Source organism: Sinocyclocheilus grahami, unplaced genomic scaffold (genome assembly GCF_001515645.1).
Source record: "Sinocyclocheilus grahami isolate Dianchi unplaced genomic scaffold, SAMN03320097.WGS_v1.1 scaffold157.1, whole genome shotgun sequence".
NCBI classification, from domain to species: Eukaryota; Metazoa; Chordata; class Actinopteri; order Cypriniformes; family Cyprinidae; genus Sinocyclocheilus; species Sinocyclocheilus grahami.
Window position 1 is genome coordinate 332,341 of NW_015505336.1, and position 14,582 is coordinate 346,922.

Genomic DNA, 14,582 nt, shown 5'->3' on the forward strand with positions numbered 1-14,582 from the left:
GGTCACACTTTACATTAGGGCTTCATTAGTTAACATTAGTTAATTCATTAGTTAACAAACTGCCAATTAACAATTCTTCTGAACATTCATTGATCTTAAGTATTCCAATGTTTAATAACACGTTGTTAAAATCGAAAGTTGCAACTGTGTTATTTAATGAGCTAACATGAACTAAGACTTAATAACTAATAATTAACAACTTCTGTAGCAAATGTAGCTATTGCTCATTGTGAATGTTAATGCATTAACTAAGGTTAACTAATGAGGTCTTATTGTAAAGTGATACCTATTGGTCTTTATAGTTCTTTTGCACTTTAATCTGTGTAAAACTTTTAACTTTATATGTTTACCAGATGATACGCTCTTTAGCAGACGTCTCCGCGACGTACGTGTGCTAGTATCTGGGATTGTTCTGTATTGCTTTATTGCATTTAAATGTTCAGTTATTTTTGTTATAAGAAAAAAGTTATTAAACCTGTTATACTGTATTATGACAGCACTTTTTTTTTTAAAACTAAATTTCAATATCGTGATAATACCGTGATAAAAGCCTCAGCAATTAATCGCAACATGAAAATTTGATACCGCCATATCCCTAGTCGCGAATCGCTGGGCCAATTATCGGTTGGCGAACGATTGCCATATCAACTTTTAAATACATAACTATACGCACAACCTGTTCCCCAACATGATTTAAAAATACATTTGTCCTTTTAGCTACAAAACCTAATAGCCTATAGCCTAGTTGATCGATTCATGACTAAATGTCACTTTGTTTTAGCCTATCTACGTTTTATAACAATATCTATAGTTTAGAACAACATAGAAAACGTAAATTAAATTGAGACTTTTTACCAAAGTAAAGTAAAAATACAAAAACCCCACACAGATCAATACGGTCATTATCACAATACTACCATTATCCCATCAAATGAATTTGGATTAAGTAGCCTAATTCAGTTTTCGTCGTTTCTTCCCATCTAATTTAAATAAAACAAATGAACAGGATGTGAAAAGACAAACCCAATAATCGTACCTTCAGCGAATGTCTGTAGCCTGTTTGGAGAGAGGTCTGGAGACGAGCGCTCGATCACACCATCTCTCCTCCGGTTATTTCCACACAAAGGGACTAAAAACTTGTTCTCAAGACCTAAAATCTGTCGGTCTACATGTTTCGATTTCCGAAGCTTGTGGTAATGCCCATGCGAGTACAAGAGAAATAGCGAAAGGAGGAGTTACTCCCTGCGCGCGGAGAGACTGGAGGAGACGCGTGCGCTCAGATGAAGGATACCGACACTATACAGATCAGAGACTTACTCATAGTCAGGCAGAGGAGATCTGTGGCCGCTTTCTACTTAAGTTTTACTAAAAGGTTTCACTAAGCATAACATAAGAACTAGATGAAAACATGCCCCGCTTCTTTATATTTTTAAGCAGTAGGCTATCACAATTGTGTTGTGTTGTGTAGCTCGAGTGTCATCACGGCTGTGGTGACAATACTCAGTTCTGTCAGGACCACTATCGTCAAAGATGATTGACAATTAGCATACAGTTTGTATTGGCGGTATGGTTCTGTTCTGGGTAAGAACTCCCTGAGCCTCCATGCAGCCTAGCATGGATGAGAGCAGGGAGAGCAGCGATAACCCCCCCCCCACCACCAGTGTAAACAGAACAGAACTAACATAAATGTATTGCAGATATTGTTAAAGTTCAATCATTTTATGTACACATTTTAGAATTAGTCTGATTCAAGGAGAATCAGAAGGCTGAATCCCGACTGACAGAGGAGGAGTTGGGGATGGAGAAGGGTAATTAGTTATTGAGCAATGCGGAACTGCTGATAATACTGAGGGACCTTATATATGAATGCTTAGATAGGTGTCGTATTCCCATAGGTTGATGGGGATCAGCTGAGAGTCACGCTTGATTTCTACGTCTGTAAATGATATAAATTCAATAAACAAGTCATTAATATCGTGTAATGGAGTGTTTTCACAAGTTAGCTCACATGTTCGTAGATTTAGTGGCCTATTAATTGGAAGTATTACACAATAACAGGAAATTTTGCTTTTGAAAAAGGTGACTTGGCTGAAAATTTGACCGTAAAAAAAACAAAAAACGTATGAAATTTTATGTTTGAAGACAAAAAACAAAACAAAAGCAAGGTTTGAGAGCAACATACAACACGGCGTTATTAGATTTTTGACTCAAAAAAGCTGAGGTATATGATAACTTCGCTACAGCAAGTCACATTTTGACTCTTTTCCAGAAAGTACCACAAGAAAATCTAACAGGGGTAGAACAGGTCTCTATGGTAACCAGTGGCATCTTGGCAGGGAAAATGTCTGTGTGGGTCAGTTAACCAGGGTAATATGATTTGCCATGCAGCAGTGTGCTTTAATTCGATCCGTATCAGAGCTCTCTTCCCTCTTGCATTTGCACAGACTCTCCTAATGGCATAAATCACTGTGTCATTCTCCAAATTCTCTCAAAGTTCATCAGTGAAGAGCTTTCAAGCTTCAGGAAGGACAAAAGAATCATAAAACAACCCATTTGGTGATGCTAATGGCATAGAAATTATTGTTTTGATGCTCCATATAGAGGCAGAATGCCGAGATATGATTTGAAATGAAAAGTCCTTATGTAATTTGTATGGTCTGTCACATAAATATAGACATACTAGCATTGCTCTAACAACCAAAAGTGTCACCACAAAAAATGACTCACTGCCTTGTTTTGCTTATGGAGTTCAACTTCCATTATTGGAGCTGGCAGAGGTTAGCAAAAGATATTAGAATTCATCAGCTGGGGCAAAGCATATTATAAGCTTGACGAAACAGAGAGAGGAAAGGCCTGGACTGCTTTTTGACTGCATGTGATTTGATTTTATGGTTCATTTTCATTAAAATAATGAAAAATACTGACATGCATTACATTTCATAACACTAAACAGCTAATGGAAATGCAATCAACCTACTACTTATGAATGGAATCACTAGTTTCTTTGTTTAGCAATCATTTCAAATGACTGAAAAAATTGCCAGACTTTTACACTGCAGGAGGGTCCTTTTGACTTCAAGTCTTAATTATGCCATAAATATATAGAAATGATCACATACGGAGTCATATCCATGAAATTGTCAAAATTATGAGATACTCAAAATTATGATACAAAATAAAAAGTCAAAATGATGGCATAAAGTCAATTATTATAAGTCAAAATTATGAAAATAAAGTTCAATTCATGACAGGTCATAACTATGAGATAAAAGTCAAAAGCACTAGATAAAAAAAGTGCATTACGAGATGTTATAATGACAAAGCGAAATGATGACATTCTAATTAACGAGAAGATAAGAAGTAAAAAATAAAAAATACAATCACCTAAACTGAGATGTGTCAATATTGTGAGATGAAAAGTTGAAATGACAGCCGGATAAAAAGTCAGTTATGGGATAAGTCATAATTATAACAATGTTGATATTATGACATGCTAAGTGATAATTATGACAAGTCAGTTATGAGATCTAAAGTTTGAGATAAAATAAAATGATGACAGTTAATTTATGAGACAAAAAAGGCAATTATGGGATAAAAGTCAATTGAGATTCAAGTTAAAATTGTGACATGCAATATGACAATTTTATAATTCAAGTCATAATTTTGAGGGAATTTTTTTTTTGACAAATTGAAATTGAGATTTTAAGTCAAAATTATGATAGAATTTTTTTTTAAATCTCATAAAAAATTATGAGTAATCAATAACTTTCAATCAGAATTGCAAGTTTATATCTTGCAATTCTGAGAAAAAGTCACTTATTAAAAAACTCATAACTGTGAGTTTAGTCAGAATTGCAAGACTAAAAATAAATCAATAAAATTAAATGTTATTTAAATTGATTAAAAAATGAAAATTCGGTCATAAATGACAATTATGACTTCTCAATTCTCAAATCAGGTTTTTGCATCAAGTTTTTATGCCATATTGACTTATCAGTTATAATTTACCAAAGCATGATTTCTTTAATTATGTAACAAAAGTCAAAATGATGGCATAAAGTCAATTATTATAAGTCAAAATTATGAAAATAAAGTTCAATTCATGACAGGTCATAACTATGAGATAAAAGTCAAAAGCATTAGATAAAAAAAAGTGCATTACGAGATGTTATAATGACAAAGCGAAATGATGACATTCTAATTAACGAGAAGATAAGAAGTAAAAAATAAAAAATACAATCACCTAAACTGAGATATGTCAATATTGTGAGATGAAAAGTTGAAATGACAGCCGGATAAAAAGTCAGTTATGGGATAAGTCATAATTATAACAATGTTGATATTATGACATGCTAAGTGATAATTATGACAAGTCAGTTATGAGATCTAAAGTTTGAGATAAAATAAAATGATGACAGTTAATTTATGAGACAAAAAAGGCAATTATGGGATAAAAAAAAGTCAATTGAGATTCAAGTTAAAATTGTGACATGCAATATGACAATTTTATAATTCAAGTCATAATTTTGAGGGAATTTTTTTTTTGACAAATTGAAATTGAGATTTTAAGTCAAAATTATGATAGAATTTTTTTTTTAATCTCATAAAAAATTATGAGTAATCAATAACTTTCAATCAGAATTGCGAGTTTATATCTTGCAATTCTGAGAAAAAAAGTCACTTATTAAAAAACTCATAACTGTGAGTTTAGTCAGAATTGCAAGACTAAAAATAAATCAATAAAATTAAATGTTATTTAAATTGATTAAAAAATGAAAATTCGGTCATAAATGACAATTATGACTTCTCAATTCTCAAATCAGGTTTTTGCATCAAGTTTTTATGCCATATTGACTTATCAGTTATAATTTACCAAAGCATGATTTCTTTAATTATGTAACAAAAATGGACATGAAAAGGCATAATTACGAGTCAAAATTAACCAAACCAAATGTGTTTCTTCAATTAAACTTCATTAGCTTAGTGTCCAATGCTAATTTGGTTCCGGCAACATTCAGCTTTCTTTTCCACCTTCTCTAAATGAGGTAATATTTTTTGCTTCCCCAGCTGCTCTTATTAAGATACCAGGCGTCTTCAGGGCCTTGAAGAAAGCTCATTAAGATGCCATTAACACTAATTGGACCAAACAAGGAAGAAGATTCAGGACCGGTGGAGCTCTACCAACCTGTACCTTTCTCTTGTCTCCACTGTTTGTGTGGCACATTATAGATGCACTTGGTTACACGACATCCTGTTTGAGTAATTTAATATTTCAACATGCTCAGTGGAGCAACAATCCTCCCACGGAGGACTAAATATTCCAAAAGGCGGAAAACCAGTGGGTGGAATTGATCGAAGGTACATAAAAGAAAACAAAACAGGGAAACCACTGATTGAATTTCGTACACTGCAGCACGTTTTTAGAAACAATCTAGTAAAACTAGAAAACACTGGTCACGGAAAGATGAACAGCGCATCGGTAGCATGTCCACATGTGTATGAAATCATATCAAGCTTGTAATGACATTGTTTGACAAACTTGTTTGACATTGTCTTGCCTTTGCAGATCATGAGTGGCGAATTTTTTGCGAAAAGTCCCAGAAAAGCGGTTCGAGACAGAAAATTTGCGCTCAAACAAAAAGGACTCCAAAAAGGATTCCGTTTTGTTATACCTAAAAATTATATTAGATGCAAAACAGACACAATTAGACACAATTTTCAGTGTATCCTCCTCTTATGGCCAGTTTGGTCCATAGAGAAAAAACTAACACAAAACTTCAGCACTGTACATGCAAATACATAAAAATAAAGAACAGCGTGCTACTGGAGAGATATTGCGCTAAAAAGAATAAGAAATGTATCCACTTTGATGTGCCCTCTGCTGCTTTTCTTATATATCATTTGATATATTTCTGGGATGTTGCAGCCAAAAACCGAAAGAACAAATGTTATTGAACATGACAAAAGTACAAAATGCACCACTTGTGGCTGGTCAAGCTATGTAATTGGAGCGCCATGGTAGGATGTTTGCCCCGGCGGACAGGCGCGCAGCTGGTCTCCGAGCTAGCGGAGATGCGTGGTGCTGGAACAGAGGGTTTGGAACTGGTCCCAGATGAACTGGACTGCCGAATAACTGCATCATAAAGTGGGAGAGCTGGGGCTGGACCAGATTAATGGGTACACCTGGAAAAACTAGGAAAACTCATGTCGTCAAAGCAAACATAGTTGATTTGGATTTCATACGGCTATTTTTGAGGAAGTAAGATATTTCGTATTGTGGCATTGAGGTGTTGTACCTGGATAGCTGGTGTTGATCCTAATGGGGCCAGGGGTGTGAGGGCTGGTGCATGTGGTTGAGATGGTCTTTGGTTCAATTGGAGATGCACACATCTGCGGTTCACATACTGCTGCTTGGGCAGGTAGAGGAGTAGGCACAGTCTCAGGCTATGTGAAAAAACATGAAAAAATGTGGCCATGTAGATCATTTAATTTGCTTTAGAAATGTTCAAAGGGATAGTTCAGCCAAAAATGAAATTCTGTCATTAATTACTCAGGCTCTTGTCACTCCGAAACTGTAAGACTTTCGTTCACCTTCGGAACACAAATGAAGATATTTTTGATGACATCTGAGAGCTTTCTGACCCTGCATAGACAGCAATGCAACTGACACGTTCAAGGCCCAGAAAGGTAGTAAGGACATCATTAAAATAGTCCATGTGACATCAGTGGCTCAACCGTAATGTTATGAAGCTACGAGAATACTTTTTGTGCGCAAAGAAAACAAAAATACCGACTTTATTTGACAATTTCTTCTCTTCTGTGTCAGTCTTTGATGCACGTTCACGTACCACAAAATATTCGGATACGCAGTGCCCTGTTTACAAGCAGAGGAAGACACACTCTGTACATAAAACAGTCTTTGTAAACATGTCTGAAGATTTCGACAGAGTTGATGACTTGCAATTTTTTGCCCAGCCTTACTTATTTGAACCAGAATTTACAGACGATGAACTAAGAGAGAGATGGACCTTGTACATCAGACACTGGCTCCTGCGTCAGCAGCACCACACGCAGTTGTTGTGGTACTCTCGTGAATGGCGGTGGAGACTGAAGCAGAAGAGAAGTAGTTGTTGAATCAGTGATGTCACATGGACTATTTTAATGATGTTCTTACTACCTTTCTGGGCCTTGAACGTGGAAGTTGCCTTGCTGTCTATGGAGGGTCAGAAAGCTCTCAGATTTCATCAAAAATATTTCTTAAAGGGGTGGTCAATTGGCTATTTTTGAAGGCTTGATTGTGTTTATGGGGTGCACTGTAACGTGTTTTAGCTTCGTTTAAAAAAAATAAAAATAAAATAAAAAATATCACATTATTTTTCACATATTTTATCTTTATTCTACACCGCTGTTTCCTTTCTCCTAAAAACGGTCTGTTGACTTTCTGGTTCTATGAAGCCCCTCCCTCAGAAATTCAACAAATGAAGATATTTTTGATGACATCTGAGAGCTTTCTGACCCTGCATAGACAGCAATGCAACTGACACGTTCAAGGCCCAGAAAGGTAGTAAGGACATCATTAAAATAGTCCATGTGACATCAGTGGCTCAACCGTAATGTTATGAAGCTACGAGAATACTTTTTGTGCGCAAAGAAAACAAAAATACCGACTTTATTTGACAATTTCTTCTCTTCTGTGTCAGTCTTTGATGCACGTTCACGTACCACAAAATATTCGGATACGCAGTGCCCTGTTTACAAGCAGAGGAAGACACACTCTGTACATAAAACAGTCTTTGTAAACATGTCTGAAGATTTCGACAGAGTTGATGACTTGCAATTTTTTGCCCAGCCTTACTTATTTGAACCAGAATTTACAGACGATGAACTAAGAGAGAGATGGACCTTGTACATCAGACACTGGCTCCTGCGTCAGCAGCACCACACGCAGTTGTTGTGGTACTCTCGTGAATGGCGGTGGAGACTGAAGCAGAAGAGAAGTAGTTGTTGAATAAAGTCGTTATTTTTGTTTTCTTTGCACACAAAAAGTATTCTCATATATTTATAACATTACGGTTGAATCAGTGATGTCACATGGACTATTTTAATGATGTTCTTGCTACCTTTCTGGGCCTTGAACGTGGAAGTTGCATTGCTGTCTATGGAGGGTCAGAAAGCTCTCGGATTTCATCAAAAATATTTCTTAAAGGGGTGGTCAATTGGCTATTTTTGAAGGCTTGATTGTGTTTATGGGGTGCACTGTAACGTGTTTTAGCTTCGTTTAAAATAAATAAATAAAAAATATCACATTATTTTTCACATATTTTATATCTTTATTCTACACCGCTGTTTCCATTCTCCTAAAAACGGTCTGTTGACTTTCTGGTTCTATGAAGCCCCTCCCTCAGAAATTCATAATGGGCACAGATTGGTTATTGGTTATCCCAGTTTGTTGTGATTCACTAAACGCCTAGTGGATGTTGTCCGGAAACGTCCCGCCTCTTACTATAACAGGTATTTGCATGTGCTCCAGTGTATTGTAAACAATGGCGTCAATATTGCCTTATCAATTTGAGCCCGAGTCAGACCCAGAGAATATTACTGAAGAGGATCGAGCAGAACCTATGCAAGCACGACTCATACACAATGTTTTAGAATGGTATGTTGTTTTTTTTGGTAGTTGTCTTATACGTTTTAGATACGATGTTATTTGTAAATGCTACAGCTATTTGTTACCTTTTGATATACGGTATTATCCTTATTAAAGCTTTAGTACAGCATAATAAATGATTGCGTTGTAGCATTTTTGTAGAGTAATTGTTTAAATTTTAACAGTAATAATTTAACAGTAACATGGCCTCACCCCCTTTGTTGTGTGTTCCCGAGGGCAGGGTTTATGTAAATTTTTTTGGTTTGTGATGTCACAAACCCAGGAAGAAGCTCATTGTAGTCCCTACCAGCCATTTGTTGTAGGCCTTAAAAATCGAATTCTGTAAAAGACAATTTCTCCCTTTGCATTGAACTTTGAGCATCGTAACTTCGCAGATGCGGTTTATGCTCAAACGGCAACATTACACACTAACTAAAGTTAAAAGTTAAAGTTATAATCAAGGACCCCTTTAATTTGCGTTTCGAAGATGAGCGAAGGTCTTGCATGTTTGGAACGACATGAGGGTGAGTAATTAATTACCTAATTTTCATTTTTGGGTGAACTATCCCTTTAAAGTATCGCCTTAATTGAAAGCTGAAGTGAGTAATTATCATCCCTGTAGAATCACTAAAGGGACCTTTGAAAACAATTGGATGGAGAAAAAAATATCTAAATCAAGCAGGTTTTCGTCTGTCATTGGTCAAACAACATTACATATTAATTAATATTAGACATTAAAATTATTTCAAGCAAACATTAAGGAAAAAAATGACACTTTAGCCACTCTGTGAAAAAAAGTAATACTATTAATCAAATGTTGCCACAGATAATTGAATTAAAACAAAAAATTGTTTACAGAAGTACCTCAACTTTGAGGGGTTTGGATGAATCAAATGGCTTAATTATAGTTGTCTCTGCATATTTGAGCAAGTATCTAAACGGATTTTTGTAAATATATTTAAAATGTTTTAACAATATTATATATTAATATTAGACATTAATGTTAATTTAAGCAAGTATAAAAAACTATAAAATTATATATACAGTGGGGCAAATAAGTATTTGATACACTGCCGATTTTTCAAGTTTTCCCACTTACAAAGAATGGAGAGATCTGTAATTTTCATCGTAGGTACACCTCAACTGTGAGAGACAGAATCCAAAAAAAAATCCAGAAAATCACATTGTATGATTTTTAAATAATTAATTTCCATTTTATGGCATGAAATAAGTATTTGATCACCTACCAACCAGCAAGAATTCTGGCTCTCACAGACCTGTTAGTTTGTCTTTAAGAAGCCCTCCTATCCTCCACTCATTACCTGTATTAATTGCACCTGTTTGAACTTGTTACCTGTATAAAAGACACCGGTCCACACACTCAATCAATCAGACTCCAACCTCTCCACTATGGGCAAGACCAAAGAGCTGTCTAAGGACACCAGGACAAAATTGTAGACCTGCACAAGGCTGGGATGGGCTACAGGAAAATAGGCAAACAGCTTGGTGAGAAGGCAACAATTGTTGGCACAATTATTAGAAAATGGAAGAAATTCAAGATGACTGTCAATCTCCCTCGGACTGGGGCTCCATGCAAGATCTCGCCTCGTAGAGAATCAATGATCCTGAGAAAGGTGAGGGATCAGCCTAGAACTACACGGGAGGACCTGGTCAATGACCTGAAGAGAGCTGGGACCACAGTCTCAACGGTTACCATTAGTAACACACTACACCGTCATGGATTAAAATCCTGCAGCGTGGGCAAGGTCCCCCTGCTCAAGCCAGCACATGTCCAGGCCCGTCTGAAGTTTGCCAAAGACCATCTGGATGATCCAGAGGAGGCATGGGAGAAGGTCATGTGGTCAGAGGAGACCAAAATAGAAGTTTTTGGTATAAACTCCACTCGACGTGTTTGGAGGAAGAAGAAGAATGAGTATAATCCCAAGAACACCATCCCAACCGTGAAGCATGGGGGTGGAAACATCATGCTTTGGGGGTGCTTTTCTGCAAAGGGGACAGGACGACTGCACCGTATTGAGGGGAGGATGGATGGGGCCATGTATTGTGAGATTTTGGGCAACAACCTCCTTCCCTCAGTAAGAGCATTGAAGATGGGTCGTGGCTGGGTCTTCCAGCAGGGCAATGACCCCAAACACACAGCCAGGGCAACTAAGGAGCGGCTCCATAAGAAGCATTTCAAGGTTCTGGAGTGGCCTAGCCAGTCTCCAGACCTGAACCCAATAGAAAATCTATGGATGGAGCTGAAACTCCATGTTGCCCAGTGACAGCCCCAAAACCTGAAAAATCTGGAGAACACCTGTATGGAGGAGTGGGCCAAAATCCCTGCTGCAGTGTGTGCAAACCTGGTCAAGAACTACAGGAAACTTCTGACCTCTGTAATTGTAAACAAAGGTTTCTGTACCAAATATTAAGTTCTATTTTTCTATTGTATCAAATACTTATTTCATGCAATAAAATGGAAATTAATTATTAAAAAATCATACAATGTGATTTTCTGGATTTTTTTTTGATTCAGTCTCTCACAGTTGAGGTGTACCTACGATGAAAATTACAGATCTCTCCATTCTTTGTAAGTGGGAAAACTTGAAAAATCGGCAGTGTATCAAATACTTATTTGCCCCACTGTATATATATTACTTCGATTTCGAAAGGTTTGGATTAATTACATGACTTAAGTATAGTTGCCATATTTTAACAGGAAAAAATAATTTTAAAAAAATATATTTTATCAATATTTTTTATATTTACCAACAAATCTTATATATATAATTTTTTTTTTTTTTTAGGGGTCTAACGATACACATATTCGTATTGAACCGTTCTGTACGAGGCTTTCGATTCAGTACGCATTACAAACCAAATGATTCGTTGGACTAATCCTATTACATTTGGAAAATGAAAGGGCTTAAAAAGTGTGTGAAATATAATGTTCTCAGTGCCACTGTGCTCAACAAGACAGCCCAAATGACGTAACGGCCAACGTGTTGCGCCAATGGCGTAGCGGACGGCCCCGCGATAACCTACCCTTGCTGGGTTGCATCGAAAGACGATGATCTTGTATCGACGATAGCCAGAGATATTGTCAAAAACATCAATTATTGGCAATATTAAAGGGGTCATATGATGCTGCTAAAAATAACATTATTTTGTGTATTTGGTGTAATGAAATGTGTTTATGCGGTTTAAAGTTAAAAAAACACATTATTTTCCACATGTACATTATTGTTTCTCCTCTATGCCCCGCCTTTTTGAAACGCGTCGATTTTTACAAAGCTCATCGGTCTGAAAAGCGAGGTGTGCTGTAATTGGCCAGCTATCCAGTGCGTTAATTACTGATTATAATGACTTATACTGTCTTTTTACGCATTGCATTGCGCCGCGTAAACATAAAACTCTGTCTGCATTTGTGATAAGAGAAATGACAAACAACAAGAGCGCTACTCTACTGCCCAAAACTCGCGTTTGAATCATCAGTGGCAATGAAAAACACAGCGGCCTAGCGTGAGGGGAAGCCCCGTCTTAGATGCACTGAGAAATCCCGATAGAGTGAGCTGAGGCGGGCTGGACTCCGCTTTGTCCACGGTGAAAGTTGTTGTACTTCCTCAGCAATCAGCACGGATCAGCTCTAGGCATGACGAAGCGGATATCGTCCTCTTTTGGAAGACCAAACAAAGTAGTTTCGCTTTCACAACGAAACACACAGCGTCTTCACGACATGGCTGCAGCATCAACAATACTACAGTGAGAATAAAAGTTACGCCTTCTTTCTTTGTGTGAACATTTGGGCGGCGTTATGCAAATCTTCCCACATAGTGACGTAGACATGTGGGGGTGTGTTAGAACGAGCCGTTTTAGGTAGGCGTGGTTAACTCTTAATTTTATAAAGAATATCTCTTTGGATTTGAGACTTTAGTCTTTGCAACTTTGCACATCTTCTTTACGACCCAAGAGCTTGTAACACTCCAAAGAGAAAGGAAAAATTTAAATCGCATCATATGACTCCTTTAAGAGGATTTGGCATTTCCAATTAATGTAGGCCTGTTACATTCTTACTTTATTAGGTCTATTATTATTATAAGTTACTTTTATTATTAAATTAAGATTACAATTAAATTGCCCCGCAATAATTACCACATAACTGATGTGCTGGGAGGATAACAAAAGGCTATTTACTCCTCGATTAAAATGTTTTAAAAAAGGTCTAAAACCCCCGTACCGAACGTACCAAACCGAACCGCAACACCACTCTCGTATCAAACCGAACCGTGAATTTTGTGAACCGTTACAACCCTATATATATACATAAAAATAAATAAAGATACATACATACATACATACATACATACATACATACATACATATTCAGCAAGTATTTTAAAATAAAAAAAAAGTTTTAAAAAAGGTCTAAAACCCCCGTACCGAACGTACCAAACCGAACCGCAACACCACTGTCGTATCAAACCGAACCGTGAATTTTGTGAACCGTTACACCCCTATATATATACATAAAAATAAATAAAGATACATACATACATACATACATATTCAGCAAGTATTTTAAAATAATTTTTTTTTATTTTTTAATATTTTCAATATTTTTACACATTTTAAACAATTAAGATTATTAAATAATATTTTCAATTTATATATTTCAGCAAGTATTTTGACAAAAAAAATGACACTCCAGCTTTAAAAGAAACAGCAACTGCTATGCTAGATTCTGTGATTTCCTCCTGCAACCAGCTGAAAATGACTATTGCATGTCTCTTGTAGAAACTTGCCTTTTCCGATGAACCGTTCTGTTGAATGATTAAACAGATGAACCTCTGTGGAGAGGCTAATTAACATTCTCATCTAATCACCACACAATTAAGATCAACTGCCTCCCAAAGGGCTCAGCTGGAGAACGGGGATGTAAAGGGGAGCAATACGTCAGGAGATTAAATCTCCAGACACACAGCACCTCATGTCATTCTGAGTGATGACTGTGTGCTAAACGCTGTGAGGAATGAAAGTCTGAAGCCTGGAACTTCATTCATGAGCACTGGGATCAGATTTTACCTCAGGCTTTACCTCTTTTTACCTGTCAAATATATGCGACACTCCAAAGCTGTCATGTCATGCCTATTGTGGACGAGTTGGCATCCTTACTTTCGATTCGTCTTCGGTCTTGACGTCAGGTTTTAGTTTCGTCTTATCCGTTTCGTCTCCTGCTGTCCATCCCTGATCCCATTCACTGCAGCATAATGAGTCTTCAGCCTGCGGAGCCTCAGACGGATTTACTTTCTCACTCTGAAAGGAAATATGAGATTTAAAGAAATTAATCCAAAATATTATTGTGTGTATGTATATATATATATATATATATATATAACACGACTCACTTTAGCCGCAGTGTTGACGTCAGGAACATTTATAAACTCGAGGGCAGGAATGTCGAGGGTTGAGTCCACATTTATGGAGGAAAGGTTAGTTTCTTCCTTTTCAGAGCTGGAAACCTGGAATGAACAAACCAGAGTGAATGAACACATGCTGACTACTTTACTCTTTTGGTTAGTTACCCACAAACATTATTATAAAGCTACTGCAATATAATACATTGTTTTAATACAATACAATACAATATTACTATTAAAAATAATTGCACAATACAGTTTCATTGCCCGTAAAAATATTTGTCGTCTAAATTTTCTCAAAAAATTATATTTTAAACCCATGGAAAACAACATATTTTATCAGTAAACTACAAACTTTCTCCTTTTTCCCCACATACAATATTACACATTTAAAAAGGATTATTTATTTTATATATATATATATATATATATATATATAGCATATATAATATGTAAAAAAGTGTGCATGTGTGTGTGTATATGTATATATATATATATATACACACATATACACACAC

General features: G+C 36.3%; 2 protein-coding genes across 3 annotated transcripts in view; both read right to left on the reverse strand.

The window, feature by feature from the left end:
- Window positions 1-2,051, reverse strand: part of LOC107592741 (protein FAM163A-like) — a 13,107-nt gene extending 11,056 nt beyond the window's left edge. The window contains exon 1 of one of the 2 annotated variants that reach the window (XM_016282295.1): window positions 2,009-2,051. The gene's annotated coding sequence lies outside the window, so the exon portion shown is untranslated. Of the gene's footprint in view, window positions 1-1,036; window positions 1,429-2,008 lie in introns of those variants that run through there. The other variant, XM_016282294.1, reaches the window with a different exon arrangement.
- Window positions 2,052-5,742: 3,691 nt separating this feature from the next.
- The window catches only part of LOC107592689 (tudor domain-containing protein 5-like), a 28,931-nt gene continuing 20,091 nt past the window's right edge, over window positions 5,743-14,582 (reverse strand). The window contains exons 14-17 of the mRNA XM_016282233.1: window positions 14,053-14,166; window positions 13,820-13,960; window positions 6,297-6,444; window positions 5,743-6,192 (exon numbers count right to left, since the gene is read on the reverse strand). Of these exons, the coding sequence (XP_016137719.1) occupies window positions 5,993-6,192; window positions 6,297-6,444; window positions 13,820-13,960; window positions 14,053-14,166 (603 nt within the window). The 3' untranslated portion in view covers window positions 5,743-5,992. The remainder of the gene's footprint in view (window positions 6,193-6,296; window positions 6,445-13,819; window positions 13,961-14,052; window positions 14,167-14,582) is intronic.